This window comes from Melospiza georgiana, chromosome 6, assembly GCF_028018845.1.
Source record: "Melospiza georgiana isolate bMelGeo1 chromosome 6, bMelGeo1.pri, whole genome shotgun sequence".
Lineage (NCBI taxonomy): Eukaryota > Metazoa > Chordata > Aves > Passeriformes > Passerellidae > Melospiza > Melospiza georgiana.
Genome location: NC_080435.1, coordinates 6,219,825 through 6,235,765, shown reverse-complemented (window position 1 = coordinate 6,235,765; position 15,941 = coordinate 6,219,825). Strand labels below are relative to the sequence as shown.

Below are 15,941 nucleotides of genomic sequence, written 5' to 3'. Positions count from 1 at the left end.
TCCAAAAGCAATATACCACCTACAGGAATACTGGTCTTGCAATTTGGCCCTAGAAATATGGTTTTAAGTAGGACATTGTCCGTGTATAAATACACTCATATTCTGAACTATATGAAGGAAGACTGACCAGCTAGTAGACACAAGGGACAGTCAAAAGTTTAGGATTCAAATACCACAATAGAAGGATTTTCAGAAGTTCTAACTAAAGTTCAGCACTCAACACACTTTTGAAATCCAAAATGTAAGGATTTAACCTTAAAACACAGAGGTATCTAGCAGTGAGGAATATTTGCATTCCCATAGATGTACATAACTCATAACATAAACAGGTATTACCTTAACTGCATACAAAACAAGATGTTTTTAAAGAGATCCACTTCCAGAAGCCTGTGTGTGTGGAAGAAATAAGTGTTTGTGCCAACATATTCCTTTTTTACCTGCTTTGAGACTGTCCTGGTTCCTGCCTGGGAGACAAATCAGAGCCTTTGAGTGCTGCGCTTTTGTAGTCTGTAAGAACCAGAACAGAGATCTGTCAATTATTGCTGCAGGAGAAAAATGGCCTAGAATAAAGCATTACAGAAGCACACAAAAATGTACTACTCATAGGTCTATTTCTGTGTTTAATTTAAGATGCATTTTCCTTACATAAACAAATAACTGTGGTTGAGATGACACTTGCTTGCATGACTACAGCCCCAGTTACTGAATCATAGAATAGTTTGGGTTGAAAGGGACACATAAAGGTCACCTGGTCCAAAATCCTGCAATAAGCAGTCATCTTCAACTAGACCAAGTTGCTTAGAGCCCCATCCAACCTGACTTGGAATGTTTCCAGAGGTGGGGCATCCACCATCTCTCTGCTACAGTCTCTCACCACCCACATAAAAACTTTTTTCCATATATTAGTGCAAAACCATTGTCCCTTGTCCTATCACAACAAGCCCTGCTAAAATTCTTGCTCCCATCTCATATAAACCCCTTATAAGTATGAAAGGCTGCAATAAGGCCTCTCCAGAGCCTTCTCATCTCTTGGCTTGACTCGACCTGACTCCCTCAGCATGTCCTCATAGGAAAGGTGCTCCAGCTCCCTAATCATCTTTGTGGCCCTCTTCTGGATGTGCTCCAACAGGTCCTTGTCTTTTCTGTGCTGAGGACTCCAGACCAGGATGCAGCACTCCAGGTGGGAGCTGCCCAGAGCAGAGTGGCTATAACTTTGTAGGACAGAGAATGTACAACCTACTGCTCAACAACTGAGTTTGGCAAGAAGACACACAAACTCCCTTTAATCTCTGCTGCACTTCAAATAGAAATTGAAAACCTTATAGGCTAAATTGTCACACAGGATTTTATAATCGAGTTCGCTTTACCATGGGAAACAGCCGCGGGCAAAAAAGAGAAATAAAAGAAAGCTGGGGCTGCTCGGCTGTCAAATAGCCTTCGGTTCAGGAGCTGGAGAACCGCGGGGGCCGGGCCCCCTCTGGCGGACACCTGCAGGGAACGGGAATGGGAGCGCGTAGCGCCGCTTCTGCAGACAGGCGGGACAGAGCCATCTCCCGGCTGGCCCGGCCGCGGCCCCAGCTCCGTGCGGCCCCAGCTCCGTGCGGCCCCAGCTCCGTGCGGCCCCAGCTCCGGGCGGCCCTAGCCCCGGGCGGCCCCAGCCCCGTGCGGCCCCCGCTCCGTGCGGCCCCAGCTCCGTGCGGCCCCGGCTCCGTGCGGCCCGGCTCCGTGCGGCCCCCGCTCCGTGCGGCCCCCGCTCCGTGCGGCCCCAGCTCCGTGCGGCCCCAGCTCCGTGCGGCCCCAGCTCCGGGCGGCCCTAGCCCCGGGCGGCCCCAGCCCCGGGCGGCCCCAGCCCCGGGCGGCCCCCGCTCCGTGCGGTCCCCGCTCCGGGCGGCCCCGGCTCCGGGCGGCCTCGGCTCCGGGCGGCCCCAGCTCCGGGCGGCCCCAGCTCCGTGCGGGCCCCAGCTCCGTGCGGGCCCCGCTCCGTGCGGCTCCAGCTCCGGGCGGCTCCGTGCGCAGCCGAGGCGCTCTCAGCAGGGAGACTCCGTGTCCTTAGCGGGATCCCGCCGCACTCCTCCATGGACGGGAAGGGTCCCTTGGGCTGCTGCTTGTATTTTCTCTTCCAGAGCTGCACTCCAAATTCCACCCGTCAGTCGGTAGGTTGCACTGTAACATCAAGGCTGAAGTCTCCTGGTCCTGTTTTCCCATTGAGCAGCTCAATAGCAAAGACAATGAAGCCTTTTAGTTGAGTTTGCCCCGATTCCCTGCTTTATGCCTACAATACCTGGAAGGTCCGGGTGGTCTCTAACACAATTGCTGGACAGGTAAGAAGTTTAGCTGCCAGCTGTCTTTCTAATGTTTTTTACCATTAAAAAACCTAACCGAACAAAAACCCCAACAAGCACACAAATGCCAAAAATGAAAGATTGAGAGAGAACCCCCCATTTTTTTCCCTTTAAATTCAGCTTAATTCATATATTAATGAATTTTACTTCCTGGAATAAATCAGTGAGTTTCCTAATTAAATTGTGTAAGTCTTTACAACGTGGGGTTATATATTAAACTGGAAAGAATGCACAAGACACCTGCAAATGACTCACTTGCACTCCGTGACTCTTTTTGCAAACACTGCAGGACACTTACTCCTGAGGGCAGGCGGATCAACACTGGCAGAAGGATGGGTTGGAGTTTTGCAGTTCGGCTGATTCCTGCTGTTCTGAGCCAGGATCTTACCACAGGTTTCGGACAAAAAGAAACCACACAGAGTAGCTTGAGAGCAACACTGTCAGCCTGAGAGAATACACTTTCTTGTTTTATTAACACCCAAGAACAGCTAATGCCCTCCGGGCCAGAGCCCCTCAGGTGGGGGCGGGCAAGGGCACCGGACTGCACGTACCACAATGCATCGCGCGGCGATGGTAGCCGAGCCGGCCGGCCACTGGGATCGTGTGGAGCTCTGGGTAGTGTAGTTTATTTGCGAGAGCCACCTGGCGTCTGAAAGCGGGTAGGGAGGAGCAAAGGACTACAACTCCCGTAGGGCCGTGCGTCGCCAGCTCTGCGTTGAGGGGACGGGAGGGTGGTGTCCGCGGCTCCCGGCTTGTGACAGCCCCGCTCGCCGCCGATCCTTGGGCCTGAGGCAGCCGCAGCACCGGGCAGACCATGGAGGTTGGGATAGCGGGGATGCAGCGCCGTGCCTGAGGGCGGGCTGGGGCGCCAGCGCCATGGATAGCCGGTGCTATGGTTGCGCGTCCAAGTTCTCTGTCTTCAAGAAAGAGGCAAGTCCGGCTGCGGGGGTCAGGAACGGGCTGGTCCCGCGGATGCCTCCCGCGCCGTGCGAGGGTCTGAGAAGGGAACAGGGAGCTGCTTCAACCGGCGCCGAGACACGCTTCCCGGCCAGCATCCTGGCGCTGTTGTCCTTGCTTACTGAGCTCTCGTGGTGCCTAATTCTGATATGTCTTCATTACTGACCAAAAACGCAAAAAGTCATTGAATGCCATCCCTCTAATCCAGCATTCAGTCATGGTCTCACACAACTCACACACACACACTTCGCTAAACTATGGGGTGAAGTGGTGACTCTGCTCCCAGCTGGAGTTATCTGGTTCTTGAGTCTCCAAGGTTCTTGAGTCTCCATATCTTAGCTGGTGAAACAGTCCTTGAGTCTCCGTATCATAGCTGGTGAAACAGTTCTGTCACACAGCAATCAGCAGTTGCCCGGCGTTATTTTGTGCGTGCTCGGCCCGGGCACTGTGCCCGCAAGCGGCAGCGGTGTGGTGGCCGGGTGGTGAAGCCCTTCCTGCCCCTCTCTCCTGTCTCTGCAGTGTGGCTGCAAGAACTGCGGACGCTCCTTCTGCTCGGGCTGCCGGAGCTTCAGCGCTGTTGTTCCCCGCTGTGGAAACACTCAGCAGAAGGTGTGCAGGCAGTGCTATGGGAAACTAACTGGGTAAGATGGGAATGTTTCTTCACCCAAAGACAGTTTGCTGCCTTTTTCCTTCAGTTTGCATTCCATGTGGTGTTGCTGATTTCTGCAGGAAAGCTCTGCCTTCCATATGTGCAGGGATGCTGCCTGTACCCCAGAGTATCAGGACATTTCTGAACTTGTTGTTATATGAGCTCTGCAGTCCTAACATAGGAATCAGGATTTGTGCCTGTCCTCTATGGTTGACAAAGTAGTTTGAAAGCATCAGGTTTAAATCTTCAGGGATGGACACTGAATTCCTGTGGACAGCTTAATTAGATGGGCTGAGGTTAAGCCAGCCAGAAATCTATACCACTTTAACAGTTCTGGCAGTCTTCTCAGATGTGAATAGTTGAGTAGCTTGACAATAAGATGTTCAAAATCTTATTAATTCTGTGGGCAAACAATGAGGGATCTCTGCTATGTGTGGCCTGAAGGCATAAAGTTTCGTAGCCTAAAATCTATAAAATTTTTGCTTTTAAAAGAAAACTTTAAAAATTATTTGCAATCATAACCAGTAGACTTCCTGTTGAAAACAAAACACAAATTTTGAAAACAAAATTCAGTAGCAGCAGGATTATAGACTTGAGCAAGCAACACAAGAACACAGGTGTACACCAGAATTCCTCTGTCAACCAATTTTTTTGTGTCCTCCTTTTTCTCTTTCATTTCTCTTGTTCCTTTTCCTCACTTTTCTCCTATAGCATGGAATTTTCCCCAGCAAGGGGGCAATTTTCTGGCTTTGCAGGTGTCTAAAGGAGAAGAGCCTCATTAGTGAAGGTCTTCATCTTCACAGGCTGCTGAAAACAGTGAAGGACAGTATTCAGTCTTTTCAGTTTTGAAATTTTCTGATTTCCTTCAAACTTCAAAGCCATTAAGAAAACAGGACCACCTGTCTTGACGTTTCCTCTGGGTGTTTTTTCCTCATAATTTTAATATCAGCACTAGGGAGTTACAGCAGAAAAACAATCTTCCCTGGCTGGATAGCAGGTAGATTATAGAATCATAGAATGGTCTGGGTTGGAAGGGACCTTAAAAATCATCTATTTCCAGCTGCTGTGCTGTGGGCAGGGATGCCTTCCACTAGACCAGGTTGCTGAGAGCCCCATCCCACCTGACCTTGAACACTTCCAGGGATGGGGCATCCACAGCTTCTCTGGGCAACCTGTTCAGTGTTTCACCACTCTCCAAGTAAAGAAATTTTTTCCTAGTATCTAATCTAAACCTGTGCTCTTTCAGTTTAAAACCATTCCCCCTTGTCCTGTCGCTATGTGCTCTTCTGAAAAAGTCTTTCTCCATCTTTCTGGAAGTTTCTGGGAAGACCCCAGAGCTGAATGCAGCACTGCTGGTGGGGTTCCATGAGAGAGGAAGAGATGGGTGGAATCCCCTCCCTTGCCCTGCTGTCCATGCTGCTTTGGATACAGCCCAGGACACAGTTGGCTTTCTGAGCTGTGAGCACACATTGCTGGGTCATGTCCAGCCTCCTGTTCACCAGCACTCCCAGGTCCTTTTTGGCAGGGCTGCTCTTGATCTGTTTGTGCTCCAGCCTGTGTGGATACCAGGAGTTGCCCCAACCCAAGTGCAGCACCTTGCACTTTGTCTCGTTTCACCTCGTGAGATTCCCAAGGCCCCACTTCTTGAGCTTGTCCAGGTGCCTGTGGATGGCATCCTGTCCTGCAGGTAACACACATAGGCTGCAGTTCTGTAAGCTGCATATGTTGTTCTGCATGCAAAGAGCTTTCAGAATTGAAGCCTTAGAACTTGGGAAAGTGTTCCAACAATGTTGCATTCAGTCATTACTATATAGGCCTTAGCTGTGATTTCTAAGAACAAATAAAATATGCTAACTTACATAAGTGTCTACTTTAGTCCCTCAGCCTGAGCACAGCAAAGTAGAAGAGTTAGATGTGTTTTTAGGTGCAGTGTTCAAGTGTTTTGTAAGATATTATATAATAACTTCTGTAACACTTTGTTTTACTTGTATGTTATATAATTCTGTGTTTGTTGCATGCCCCAGCTCCTTCCAGAGAGTCCTGCTGCATGGAAGCTAATTACCCTGGGAGCCTCACCTAAGTACTCCCTGCCTGCCCTCTGAGCTGGGAGGTGCAGGCTGTGGGAGGCAAGGGTATTTCAGCCCCACCTCTTTGGGTCACTGGTGACCAAATTAAGTCACATTCTGTCCAGATGCAAAACAACTGGACCAAAGCACAGAGATGAAGGCTCCTGCTGTCCTGGACAGCTATGTTGTCTTAATCCCTTGCATAAGCTGATTCCTCTCAGTATTAACGAGGTTAAGAAAGGGGCTGGACCAAGAGGTCAAGAAACACCCACTGATTCCTCTTGAGATGAGAGACTAGATGATTGTCAATATTGTCAAGTATTGTCAGTATCTTGAGTTCAGAGAAACCATTTTTGTCTTTCAGAGAAGAATCTCAAAGCAGTTCAGCAAAATGGTCACCACCAGAAAACTACAAAAAGTGAGTTGCACTTGCCAAGCAGTTCTTTCTACTGCAGACAAGCCTTTTAGGGCTTCCTCTTCTCCTGTGGATACCAGGAAAAATGGGACTTGTGGTGTGGGTATTTGCTTGTTCAGAGTTAGATTAAAGATGGACTTTTTGTTTTGCTGTTTAGGCTGTTTGTTTGGAGGGGTGGGGGCTATGCTCTTTTGAATGGACTCCTGAACAGCCACCTGCCTGCAATTATCTGTGGCTGATCAGAGTTGGCTTGGAAACAGGAACCTTGTGGTGAAATGTTCCTTGTCTGCTGGGAAGTGCTGCTGTTCTTGTAGCACTTCCTTACTCTTAGGAGTACTTTATTGTGCTGATATTGGAGACAGTAATTTCATTTCTGTTCTGCACTGGCATTCTTCAGATAGCCTGTTGGGTTCACAGAGGATGTTTTCTTATCTCCAGGTTAAAATCCCTGTTCTCATTGACGTGTATTTTTTCCCTCCTTGTCACAGGCGTGTAGCAGCTTTCGAGGCTAAACAAAACCAGCTGAAAGACCAACAGAAGACAGCTGCAAAGCCCCCAGTTCGAGCAGGCTGCAGATACCAGGGACTCTCAAAAGAGGATAGAGCTATTGCAGAGAGACTGGAGAGGCTCAGGGAGGAAAGGAAACCAAGTGAGTTTTAGAGAACACCATAAATACCATGGGTGGGAACACTACTATTTGGGAAGAAATGAACCTGGAGGGAGAGGGAAGTGCTGGGCTCTAAGTGGCTGTGATATTAGGGGGATGGAGGCTTAAAAATAGGACAGAGCATCCAAGGTCTGCTGCCACAATGGCCAACTTCTACCATGATTTCAGATCAATGTTCCAGTTTCATTTTGCTTCTTGGGGTTTCTCTTGAAACTACTACTCAGTTTTGGAGCAGTGTCTTACTCCAAGTAAAATCACTTCCTCATTTTCCATTTTTTTGGGTAAAAACGTGTCAAACCCACTTGGAGTAGAATGAAATGAAAGTCTTTGGCCAAACTATTTTGAAGAAGGTTTCCTGTGAGTCATTGTCAACAGCAGTTCCAGTCTCTGTGGGACTATATTCTGACCAGCCTTTTCTCACAGAGAAGGAAAAGGATTTTTCATCCCAGTCTACAACTGCCAGGCTCTGGGACTGCTTTGAGGTGCTTGCATGAGTTTAAACTATTTTAAATGTTATATATGGTCTCTAAAAGAAAAAGAACACTCTTCAGAGTGGTTACCTGGTTATAGAATCATCGAGTCAAACCGTCCACTGCCAAGTCCACCACTAAACCATATCCCAAAGTGCCACATCTACACATCTTTTGGGTACCTCCAAGGATGGTAACTCAGCCACTTCCCTGGGCAGCCTTTTCCAGGGCTTGACAACCCTTTCTGTGAATTTTTCCTGATATCCAGTCTAAACCACCCCAGAATAACTTGCAGCCATTGCCTCTCATCCATTATGTGGCAGGGAGGAGTTTCAGTCTGATAAGGCTGGGATTGCATTAGGAGATGTGGGACCAATGGACTGAACTGCCTAAATTACACTAATTTCTCTGCCTGTCCCTAGAATCCCAAGTCAGCTGATTTCCAGATGACATCACCCTAATACTTGTGTTATGGCTAGGAGATAAACTGTGAAGAAGGCAAGGGCTTGGAAGAAAGGGATAGCAGTTGGCATCAGGTAGTCTTGGAGTCACTGCAGTATGACCCTTCATTCACGCCCAGGCTGAGCAAGGTTTTTGCTCAGGTGTTCCGAGTCTGATTCCAGAAAGAAATACAATTTTAAGGAGAAAAAACATGTAGCTTTTCATTTTCAGTAAAAAGAATAATCTCCTCCCTTGTGTTATTGTGAATTGCAGAGTCCATCCCTACTCAGGCTGAGATCGAAGCTAGGCTGGCAGCCCTGAAGGAGGATGGCCGAGGACCTGTTCCATCCACACAGGAGATGGAGGACCGGCTGGCTGTCCTGCAGGGTAGAGATCCTCCTTCCCAAGCTCCCAGACCTGTAAGCTCCCTCAGCTCTTTAGTCAGCAATTTATTCTGAGCTGACACAGTAACTGGTGTACTAACCATTCTAACCATTCTAACATGCTAGCCATTCTTCCTTCTTCAGCCTTTTTGTGTCCGGGTAGCTTTCTTCAGAAATCTCTGTTTCCTGACTGTGTCATTGCTCCAGAAGCAAATCACCAGCCTTTACTCGTTCACTGCTTTAATTTGAATGCAGCATGTTCCTTTATGCCAGATGTAGTTTGTGTGTATATTTTTAATAAGAGATGTTAGGGTTTTTTATTCTCAATTCATTTATGTACATAAGTGGTTGCAGTTTTTCAGAGCTGTTTGTGTTGGAGGCTTATCAGCTCTACCTTCTAATTACATCTTCTAGTTGTTACTGCATACCAGCTGGGCAGAAACCTGTTAATTTTAACAGAAATGGAAGCCTAGCATGATTTGTCTGAGTTTTCAGAGGAACTGGTTGGATATATGCTTTGAAAGCCTATGGGAATGATCTTGTCCCCCAAGATACCATTTCCTTATGGTTCTTTCAGCTGCATGCATGCCATCATAGGTCTCTGTGGGGCTTGCTGGCTGGCACTGTTGTGAATGGTGCTTTGTTTACACTGTAGGTAGTGGCAGAGCTGGAGTTGGGACCCAGCAACACATATTTCTATACACTCAGCACCCCTTTGCCTTCTTTGGGTGACTGCTCTTAGAGCTGTGTGCATTCAGCACCTCTGAAAATGAAGCCCTTACAAATCTTACACCACATAACTGTAAACTGAGATTCTCAATGTTAGTGGAGGTGTCTTTGTATAGCTCCCTTCTAGGGTGATCTTGATTGCCAAATTTGATTGAGTATGCCACTTTCCTCTCATTTGCCTTTTCCCACACTCCCCTGGTTCCTTAGGTGCACCAAGCCCCAGATACCCGAAGTCTGGTCCAGCAGACAGATGACCTGTTAACTCAACTGTCTGAGGAAGTTGCCATTGATGAGCATTACAGACCAAGAGCTCAGCCTCAAGGTATCTGTTTTGGCTTCTAAAGATCTGTTTACATCTAATAATGTATGTGCTATGCTAAGAAAGGAGTTTGTCCCTCTCTATGTAACTTAACAGGTGAGCTGAATGTCCAGTTTGTCCGTATCTTCCCCTTATAATCCCTTGCACTGACCAAGAGTGGCTCCTCACTGGGTCTTGGTGTCTTTGCTTGGAGATAGTTCCTTCTTGTCAGGGTTGTATTATTCAGATGCTCTGTTTCTCTAGAGTGACTCCTCTCTGGGGAGGAGCTGTTGCTACTGCTAATGCACCTGTGCACTGTTACAAAACATCAGAATCCAGCATACCATTATCTTTCTGGCTACATTGCCTTCTCTGTAATCTCACTGTAAGCCACAGATTAGCTCATTTTCTTCTCTTCATGTACAGTGAAGATCCTACTGGCATGCCTTTTCCTCTCATTATCCAGTTTTAGGGAGAGCAGCAAGCTGCTCTCATAGCATTATTTGTCATGTTTTCTGTGCCCAAGGAACATGGCTGCTGAGTCACCAGTGTGTTCTGTGTGTCTGTCTGCAGCTGCCAGTAGCCAGAGTTTGAATGATCTCAATCGGGGAAGTGAAGATTGTGTTTGCCTTGCAAATCTGGACCCAAAACAGCTAGAGGAAGAGAAAAATAAACTTCTAGCAGAAGCTGCTGCTGAGCTGCAGGAAGAGAACACTAGGCAGGAAAAGATCCTACAGGTTGCCAAGAGACTGGCAGCACTCAAAGGCGAGGACCCAGAGAAAGGTTGGTAGCAGATGAGAATACAGTGCCAAGAGAGGAATCGAGTTGCTGTGACAGAGTAAATTTTTTATTAGTGTTTATCCATTTAATTCTTCTGTTCTGCAAGAAACAGACTGAGATTTGGTTCTGTCTGCAAAGTTGTACAGGTTGGTTTGTCATGAAATCATTACAAAAGATCTAACTTGAGGGTAAGGGCTGGCACTTGTAAGGTCAGACTGCATTGTCTTGCACCCTTCTTTGGGATAATTCTAGCATGCTCTGGTGAGGTTAACAAAACTTTTTTAAAAGCAAAACTCTGGTTTTGGTGGGAATCTTTTCCATCTCTCTTCCAAGTATTGAAAATAAACAGTAATGTCCTTTATGAGGAACCTGCACCTTAAAAGGTCAGAGCCAGAATGCCACAGCCAGCTCACACCACAAAGAATTGTCTCTGGTACATTAGTGTGCACAAGGCTTGAGGCAGGTGTGAGTTACAGTCTCACATTTCTTACTCCTACAGTTACACTGGAAACCTATAGGCTCCCTGACAGTGATGAGGAAGTGGCTGAGGAGGAGGCCATTCGCCGAGTGCTGAAACAGGTCAGAAGTGGCAGCTGTGGCCTTGTTTTTCTTCCTCTTGGTTTTGTATTGTGTGTGTGTTACCTGGTGAGTGGACAAAGGTTGTGTTTCTGTTCCTGAGAAGTTTTCTTCCTTACTTTCCTAGTGCTTTTCCAATACTAGCTCCCATGGCCCATTCAGCTATTTGACAGGCAGTTGAAAACAATACTTCTAGTCTGTCACACTGTCTTTCTCATTCATGCTTAGTGTCTCTTGTGGTCTGTATGTCTCCTGTATAAACACACTTTGCTGGTATTTCCTCTCTTCTTGTTCTGTTTTCCTCCAGCCCCTTAGAACATGGATGATGAGATGTGTGCTGTGTAGCTCAGCTTACACCTACATTTCTCCCCAAAATGTATATGAATTGTCTGGCAGGCAGACCTGAGCTCAAGTTTGTCTGATATGTCACATGTGTTTGATTAGCATGATGCTGAGGACCTGCTAGCTGCACTGCAAAGCAGAGTGTGTGAGCTGCAGGCTCCTGCTGCTGCAGACTGTCCACAATGCACACACAGTGTTCCAAGTGCAGAGTGAGCTTACATCTGGCTGGGTAACACCAGCTGCATTCAGACTTGTCATCTCCTGTTACTGCATGAGAGTACTGAGTGCAGGAGGTTTAGGGCCTGGAATGAGGCTCCTAGCTGTGTTTGAAACAAGAGACTTCTTGCTTTGTGTTGTTACCAGCTCACAGAGGAAGCAGCCCTTGATGAAGCAAGTGGATTCAACATTCCCCCAGATCAGACCACCCAACCAGGATCCTCACAACAGAACCTGTGTAAGCAAGCAAAGCAAAAGGTCAGTGGAATGGTCAGGATCTCTTGAACTGCGTCTGGAATGTTCCAGGGTGTCAGGAGAGTACAGTTCTGCAGCAGAAGTTTGTTGTATCCTAGGCTTGATGCAGAAAAAAAAAAAATAAATAACCAGTTTCTTCAGAGCTAACAAGCCAAGCAGCTTCTGCAAGGCTGACCTGCTCTGAACTCAACTGTGAATCATCTTTGTAATTATAAAATGAATTGTTCCCTGGAATACAATTCGTTTCAAGCTGGCTTTGAGTTGAATGTTACAGAGTTGTGTAAACCAGGAGAAGTTGGTAGACACCTCACAATATGGATATTAGAGAATTATACATATATATGCATAATAAGATCAACAGGGCCATGTACCATACATGTACCATACAATCTGAACCAGAGTAAATGGGAGGTTTCCCAGTGCTTTCAGCATGTGCAGAATGGAGCCTCTAGATAGTATTCCACTGTTCATGTTCTCATATAATGTCAGAGGAAGGCATTAGTAGCAGGATACTCTATGCTTAGAGTGGATTCTGGCCTACTGTGGAAATATATACATAATCTCTAATGTATATCACAAGAATTAAATGCACCTGTGACTCACAAGCACCTGTCAGGCCTGCTCCCAGTGGAAGAAATTATATAATTGTAAACATTATCAAAAACATCCATCTCAGGTATGACTCCTTGCATTTCTGGGATTACTGATGCAAAAGATAGTGTTAGGAAAAGACTGTGTCAGGAAGCTGCCTTCACCAGTGTCCAGGCACAATGCCTCACTGTGTTTTCAGCTGCACAAGAGTTCTCTGTACGGGAGAAGGAGGCCATAGTTGGCTATATGGATATATTTAGATTATGATTTCAGAAGACCTTTTTGTCCCATCCTCAGGTATGAATGCATAGTAGGGGCCTTTTGGCAAAGCACTTCCTTTGTTCCACAGTTTTCTTCCCACAACAGGGAGAAAACAATGCCCCCACCACCACATTCCTTTCTCTTCCCACATAGCCCCTTTCAGCAAAGCTGTTTGATCTCTTGCTTTTGCAGCAGGAATTGTCACATGGTATTGTCATGGTGCCTGCCAGAATATCTGAGCTTTATGCCCTTAGCACACACAATGTGGGTGTACATCACTGTAGACACTAAATGAGGCTGAATACCTGTTTACATTCCAAGCAACGTAGATTTTAACCCAAATTCTAGAAAGTACCTTGGGTTTTTATTTAACAATTTAGGTGCATATGGAGCCTGTCCCTGCACTCTGGGCAAGTTCATCTCACAGACTTAGGATCAACAGAGAGGAAACTGTTGGCTATGGGACAGGTCACTGTGGCCATCATGTATTACAGTTAAGGTGCCTTATTGCCCCTGCTGGGGTTTAAACTCTCTGTCTCTTGTTTTCTATGTGAATTAGAGCCACACTCCAGCCACCACAGCTCTTGCAAGGGCAGATGATAGTGATGAGGATGAGTTACCCTGGTGCTGCATCTGCAACGAAGATGCCACTTTGCGCTGCCATGGCTGTGACGGGGACCTCTACTGTCAGCGCTGTTTTTGGTGAGTCAGCCAGTTCCTCTGGGTCTGAGAGGTGGTCAGAGGGAAGCTTGGCCCCCTTTGGATGTTTTTGTCATGAGGCAGAAAAGCAGGCAGTAGGAGGCAAGATCTGAGGAATCCAGATCTGAGCTGAATACTAGTTGTTAGAGAAATAATTTGTGAGATCAGTAGTTGTCCCAGGCTTCAGGGACTAAACTGTTCCTAGGCAGAAATGCTTGAGTGAATGTTTGGGCACATTGTCTGAATGTCCTCTGGAGCAGCTGATAATGCTGCATTACGTGGGATGGGATAAATGAGACCATTGTTCAGTGACTCCTATGGCTTGTTAATGCCATTGATGGATGACCTAGGCTGGATTCCCTTAAAGGGGGAGATCAGATAGAAAACCCTCAGGAATTAATACTTAGGTTGAGACTTTGCAATCCTAAGCCATATTAAAAAATTCTTTGTTGAAATATGCATGTGTGAGCCTTTTTACACCAGTCAGGCTGGTGAAAGACTTGCAGCAGCTGTTGTCTTTGTTCTTAAACACACATGGCTAGATTTTTGACAAAATTTTCAGATTTGTAGGGTTAATTCACTTAAATACAAAGTTATTCCTGACAAGTTGTGTGACTTCTTTTTTTCATACCTCAGAAGTATTGGATAGCTGGCTGGGTTCTCAGATTAGTGCTGGATGACATTAAGACAGGAGGTTGCTAAAAATGTGGTTGGGATAATAAGGTATGCTTTTTGTGCATATTCTCTCATTTCCTACAAATGTATTTGTAGGGAAATGCAAATGCAGTGGGGGAAATCCATATGAAAATGTTCAGAAAACATATGACTGGCAATGTTAGATTGTTAAAAACAAAGCATATGAACAAAATTATCTGACAGCAAACATCAGTAAAAGCAGATTTAACAGTCTGGCAGGTGAGTTTATCATCCACACACTGTGGATGCAGGACTGCAGTGTATTGGCAGCTGTCTTAAGCATGCCTGCTCCTGAGCTGGCTTAAGACAGCTGCCCATGCACTGCATTCTTTTCAGTTATTTTCCAGAGTTTTCTGGAGGAGACTCATTTTGTCTGTTGTCACAGTTGCTAATGTCCCTGGAATCACAGACACAGTGCTGAAAATGAACCATGAGTTACATTAATCTCTTCAAGAGGGAAAGAAACAGAAGGACCTGTTGTCATTTTCAAATCCAGCTGACAAGGACGAGTAGACCTTCCTATAAAGCATCGCAGAAATTTCTGTTGCAAGCAAATATCTTAAGTAGTTAGTCCACATGGCTGCCAGTCAGGTCCTCACAGCCCGGGGCTCCTGGGAGATATCTTGTGCAGTAGCTAAGGGTGGGTTCCTGGCCTGGGTATTTGCTTCTGACTGCAGTTTGTACTTGCTTCTTAGGGAAGGCCATGAGGAGTTTGACCTGAAGGACCACCAGACCTCCCGCTATCATCTTCCTTGCAAACATAAGTGACCACACTTATGGGCAGAAGAGGAGCTGGAGAATGGGAAAACAGAGAAGCTAGCCAGATGGGAAGAATCTAAGTGGATTTGCAGCCAAAACGGGTGATGTTTTGGACAGTTACAGGGTGTGCTGTAATTTGAGAGAGGCTTGCAGGGCGTGTGACTTTGTCTTCACAAATACACCTGAGAAGTGCAGGGTTTGCTGTGCATGCTTGGGGATAAATGAGGACTTGATATGAGGAGGTGGATACAAGTCCATAAATACAGATGGTAAAACAATGTGGGTAGCAGGAAAGATGTGTGTTTAAGGCAGTACTGACTGGCTGATAAATAACTTCCTGCTTTTACTAACAGCTTATACACTGGTTCAACAGGCAGCAAAGCACGTTGCACTGAGAAAAATGTCTGCATTGTGATCACATGTGTGATGGGAACTTGCAAAGCATAATAAAAAATATTTACAGAAGCCTGTGGTTAAAGTCTCTCCTGAAAATGCCTGATAGCCCTTAACAAAGTGTTGGTTTCTTACAATGGTATGTTAGTCCTAGTGTCAAGCAGCTTAGGGAAAGAAATGAAGAATAGTGAAGTCATCAAAAATGTTTCTGTGGTGTGTCTGGAAAAGATGCAGGGCAGTGTTGCTCACTGACATGAAAGGAAGGATCCTTTGAACCGGTAATCTGCTACTGATACAGTGTTGTGGCCTGCAGTGGCTGTGCCACTGTGCATGTGCTGTAAGAGCAACATGTTAGTCTGAAATAGTTGTGTATAAGTCTGAAAGCAGGATTTGACTTTGTTTATTATTTGGTCACCTGGTAAGATAAAAATGTTACCTGTGTGATGCTCTTCATCTGGTTAGGAGAGAAGCTCAGTTGCATATGTCCATATCTCTCCTGGGAGACAATCCAGATGCAAGTGGAACTTGCCAGTGCCCAGAACACCCAGAATTGCTTCAAATACCCAAGTAAATTGGCTGTAAACATGCTCTATTATTTGGTCAGGATGAGCTCTTTCCAAATAATGTGACTTCTGAGAGAGCTCTCTAAGGCTGACAAATTCCGATTGCAAGAAAATAAAGGATTTGCCCTTGACAGGGAATTTCCAATGAATCTTGCCTGTCTGGTTTGACATTGCCACTCCCAGCAGTCTGCCTTGCCCCCGTGCTTAAGGTCAGTGCCTCCGAGGTGAAGTGATGAAACAGTGTTTACCTGCACCTCTGGTCAGAGGACAGCAAATGAATTAAACCACTGTTGAAGGTGGGTTTCTGCTAATGTGTTGCTCTTGATCAGACTCTTCAACAGAAACCTGATTCAAACAATGTAGAATAGTAATACTTTAGATCAACACACTAAA

The 15,941-nt window shown here is 46.3% G+C and overlaps 1 protein-coding gene across 1 annotated transcript; it reads left to right on the top strand.

The window, feature by feature from the left end:
• Positions 1–3,084: 3,084 nt before the first annotated feature.
• Positions 3,085–15,057, top strand: ZFYVE19 (zinc finger FYVE-type containing 19). Its single transcript, XM_058026183.1, has 11 exons — positions 3,085–3,272; positions 3,819–3,940; positions 6,379–6,432; positions 6,918–7,078; positions 8,281–8,426; positions 9,327–9,441; positions 9,991–10,200; positions 10,697–10,776; positions 11,479–11,589; positions 12,998–13,140; positions 14,529–15,057. The coding sequence occupies exons 1-11, from the start codon at positions 3,219–3,221 to the stop codon at positions 14,599–14,601; spliced, it is 1,269 nt and encodes a 422-aa protein (XP_057882166.1). The 5' UTR covers positions 3,085–3,218; the 3' UTR covers positions 14,602–15,057.
• Positions 15,058–15,941: the final 884 nt, after the last annotated feature.

Excerpts from the sequence above, each read along its gene's own strand:
- ZFYVE19 (XM_058026183.1), top strand. The coding sequence starts at position 3,219 with ATGGATAGCCGGTGCTATGGTTGCGCGTCCAAGTTCTCTGTCTTCAAG. Across the intron at positions 3,273-3,818 it reads TCTCTGTCTTCAAGAAAGAG|TGTGGCTGCAAGAACTGCGG; the intron begins GCAAGTCCGGCT and ends CTGTCTCTGCAG. Across the intron at positions 10,201-10,696 it reads AGGCGAGGACCCAGAGAAAG|TTACACTGGAAACCTATAGG; the intron begins GTTGGTAGCAGA and ends TTACTCCTACAG.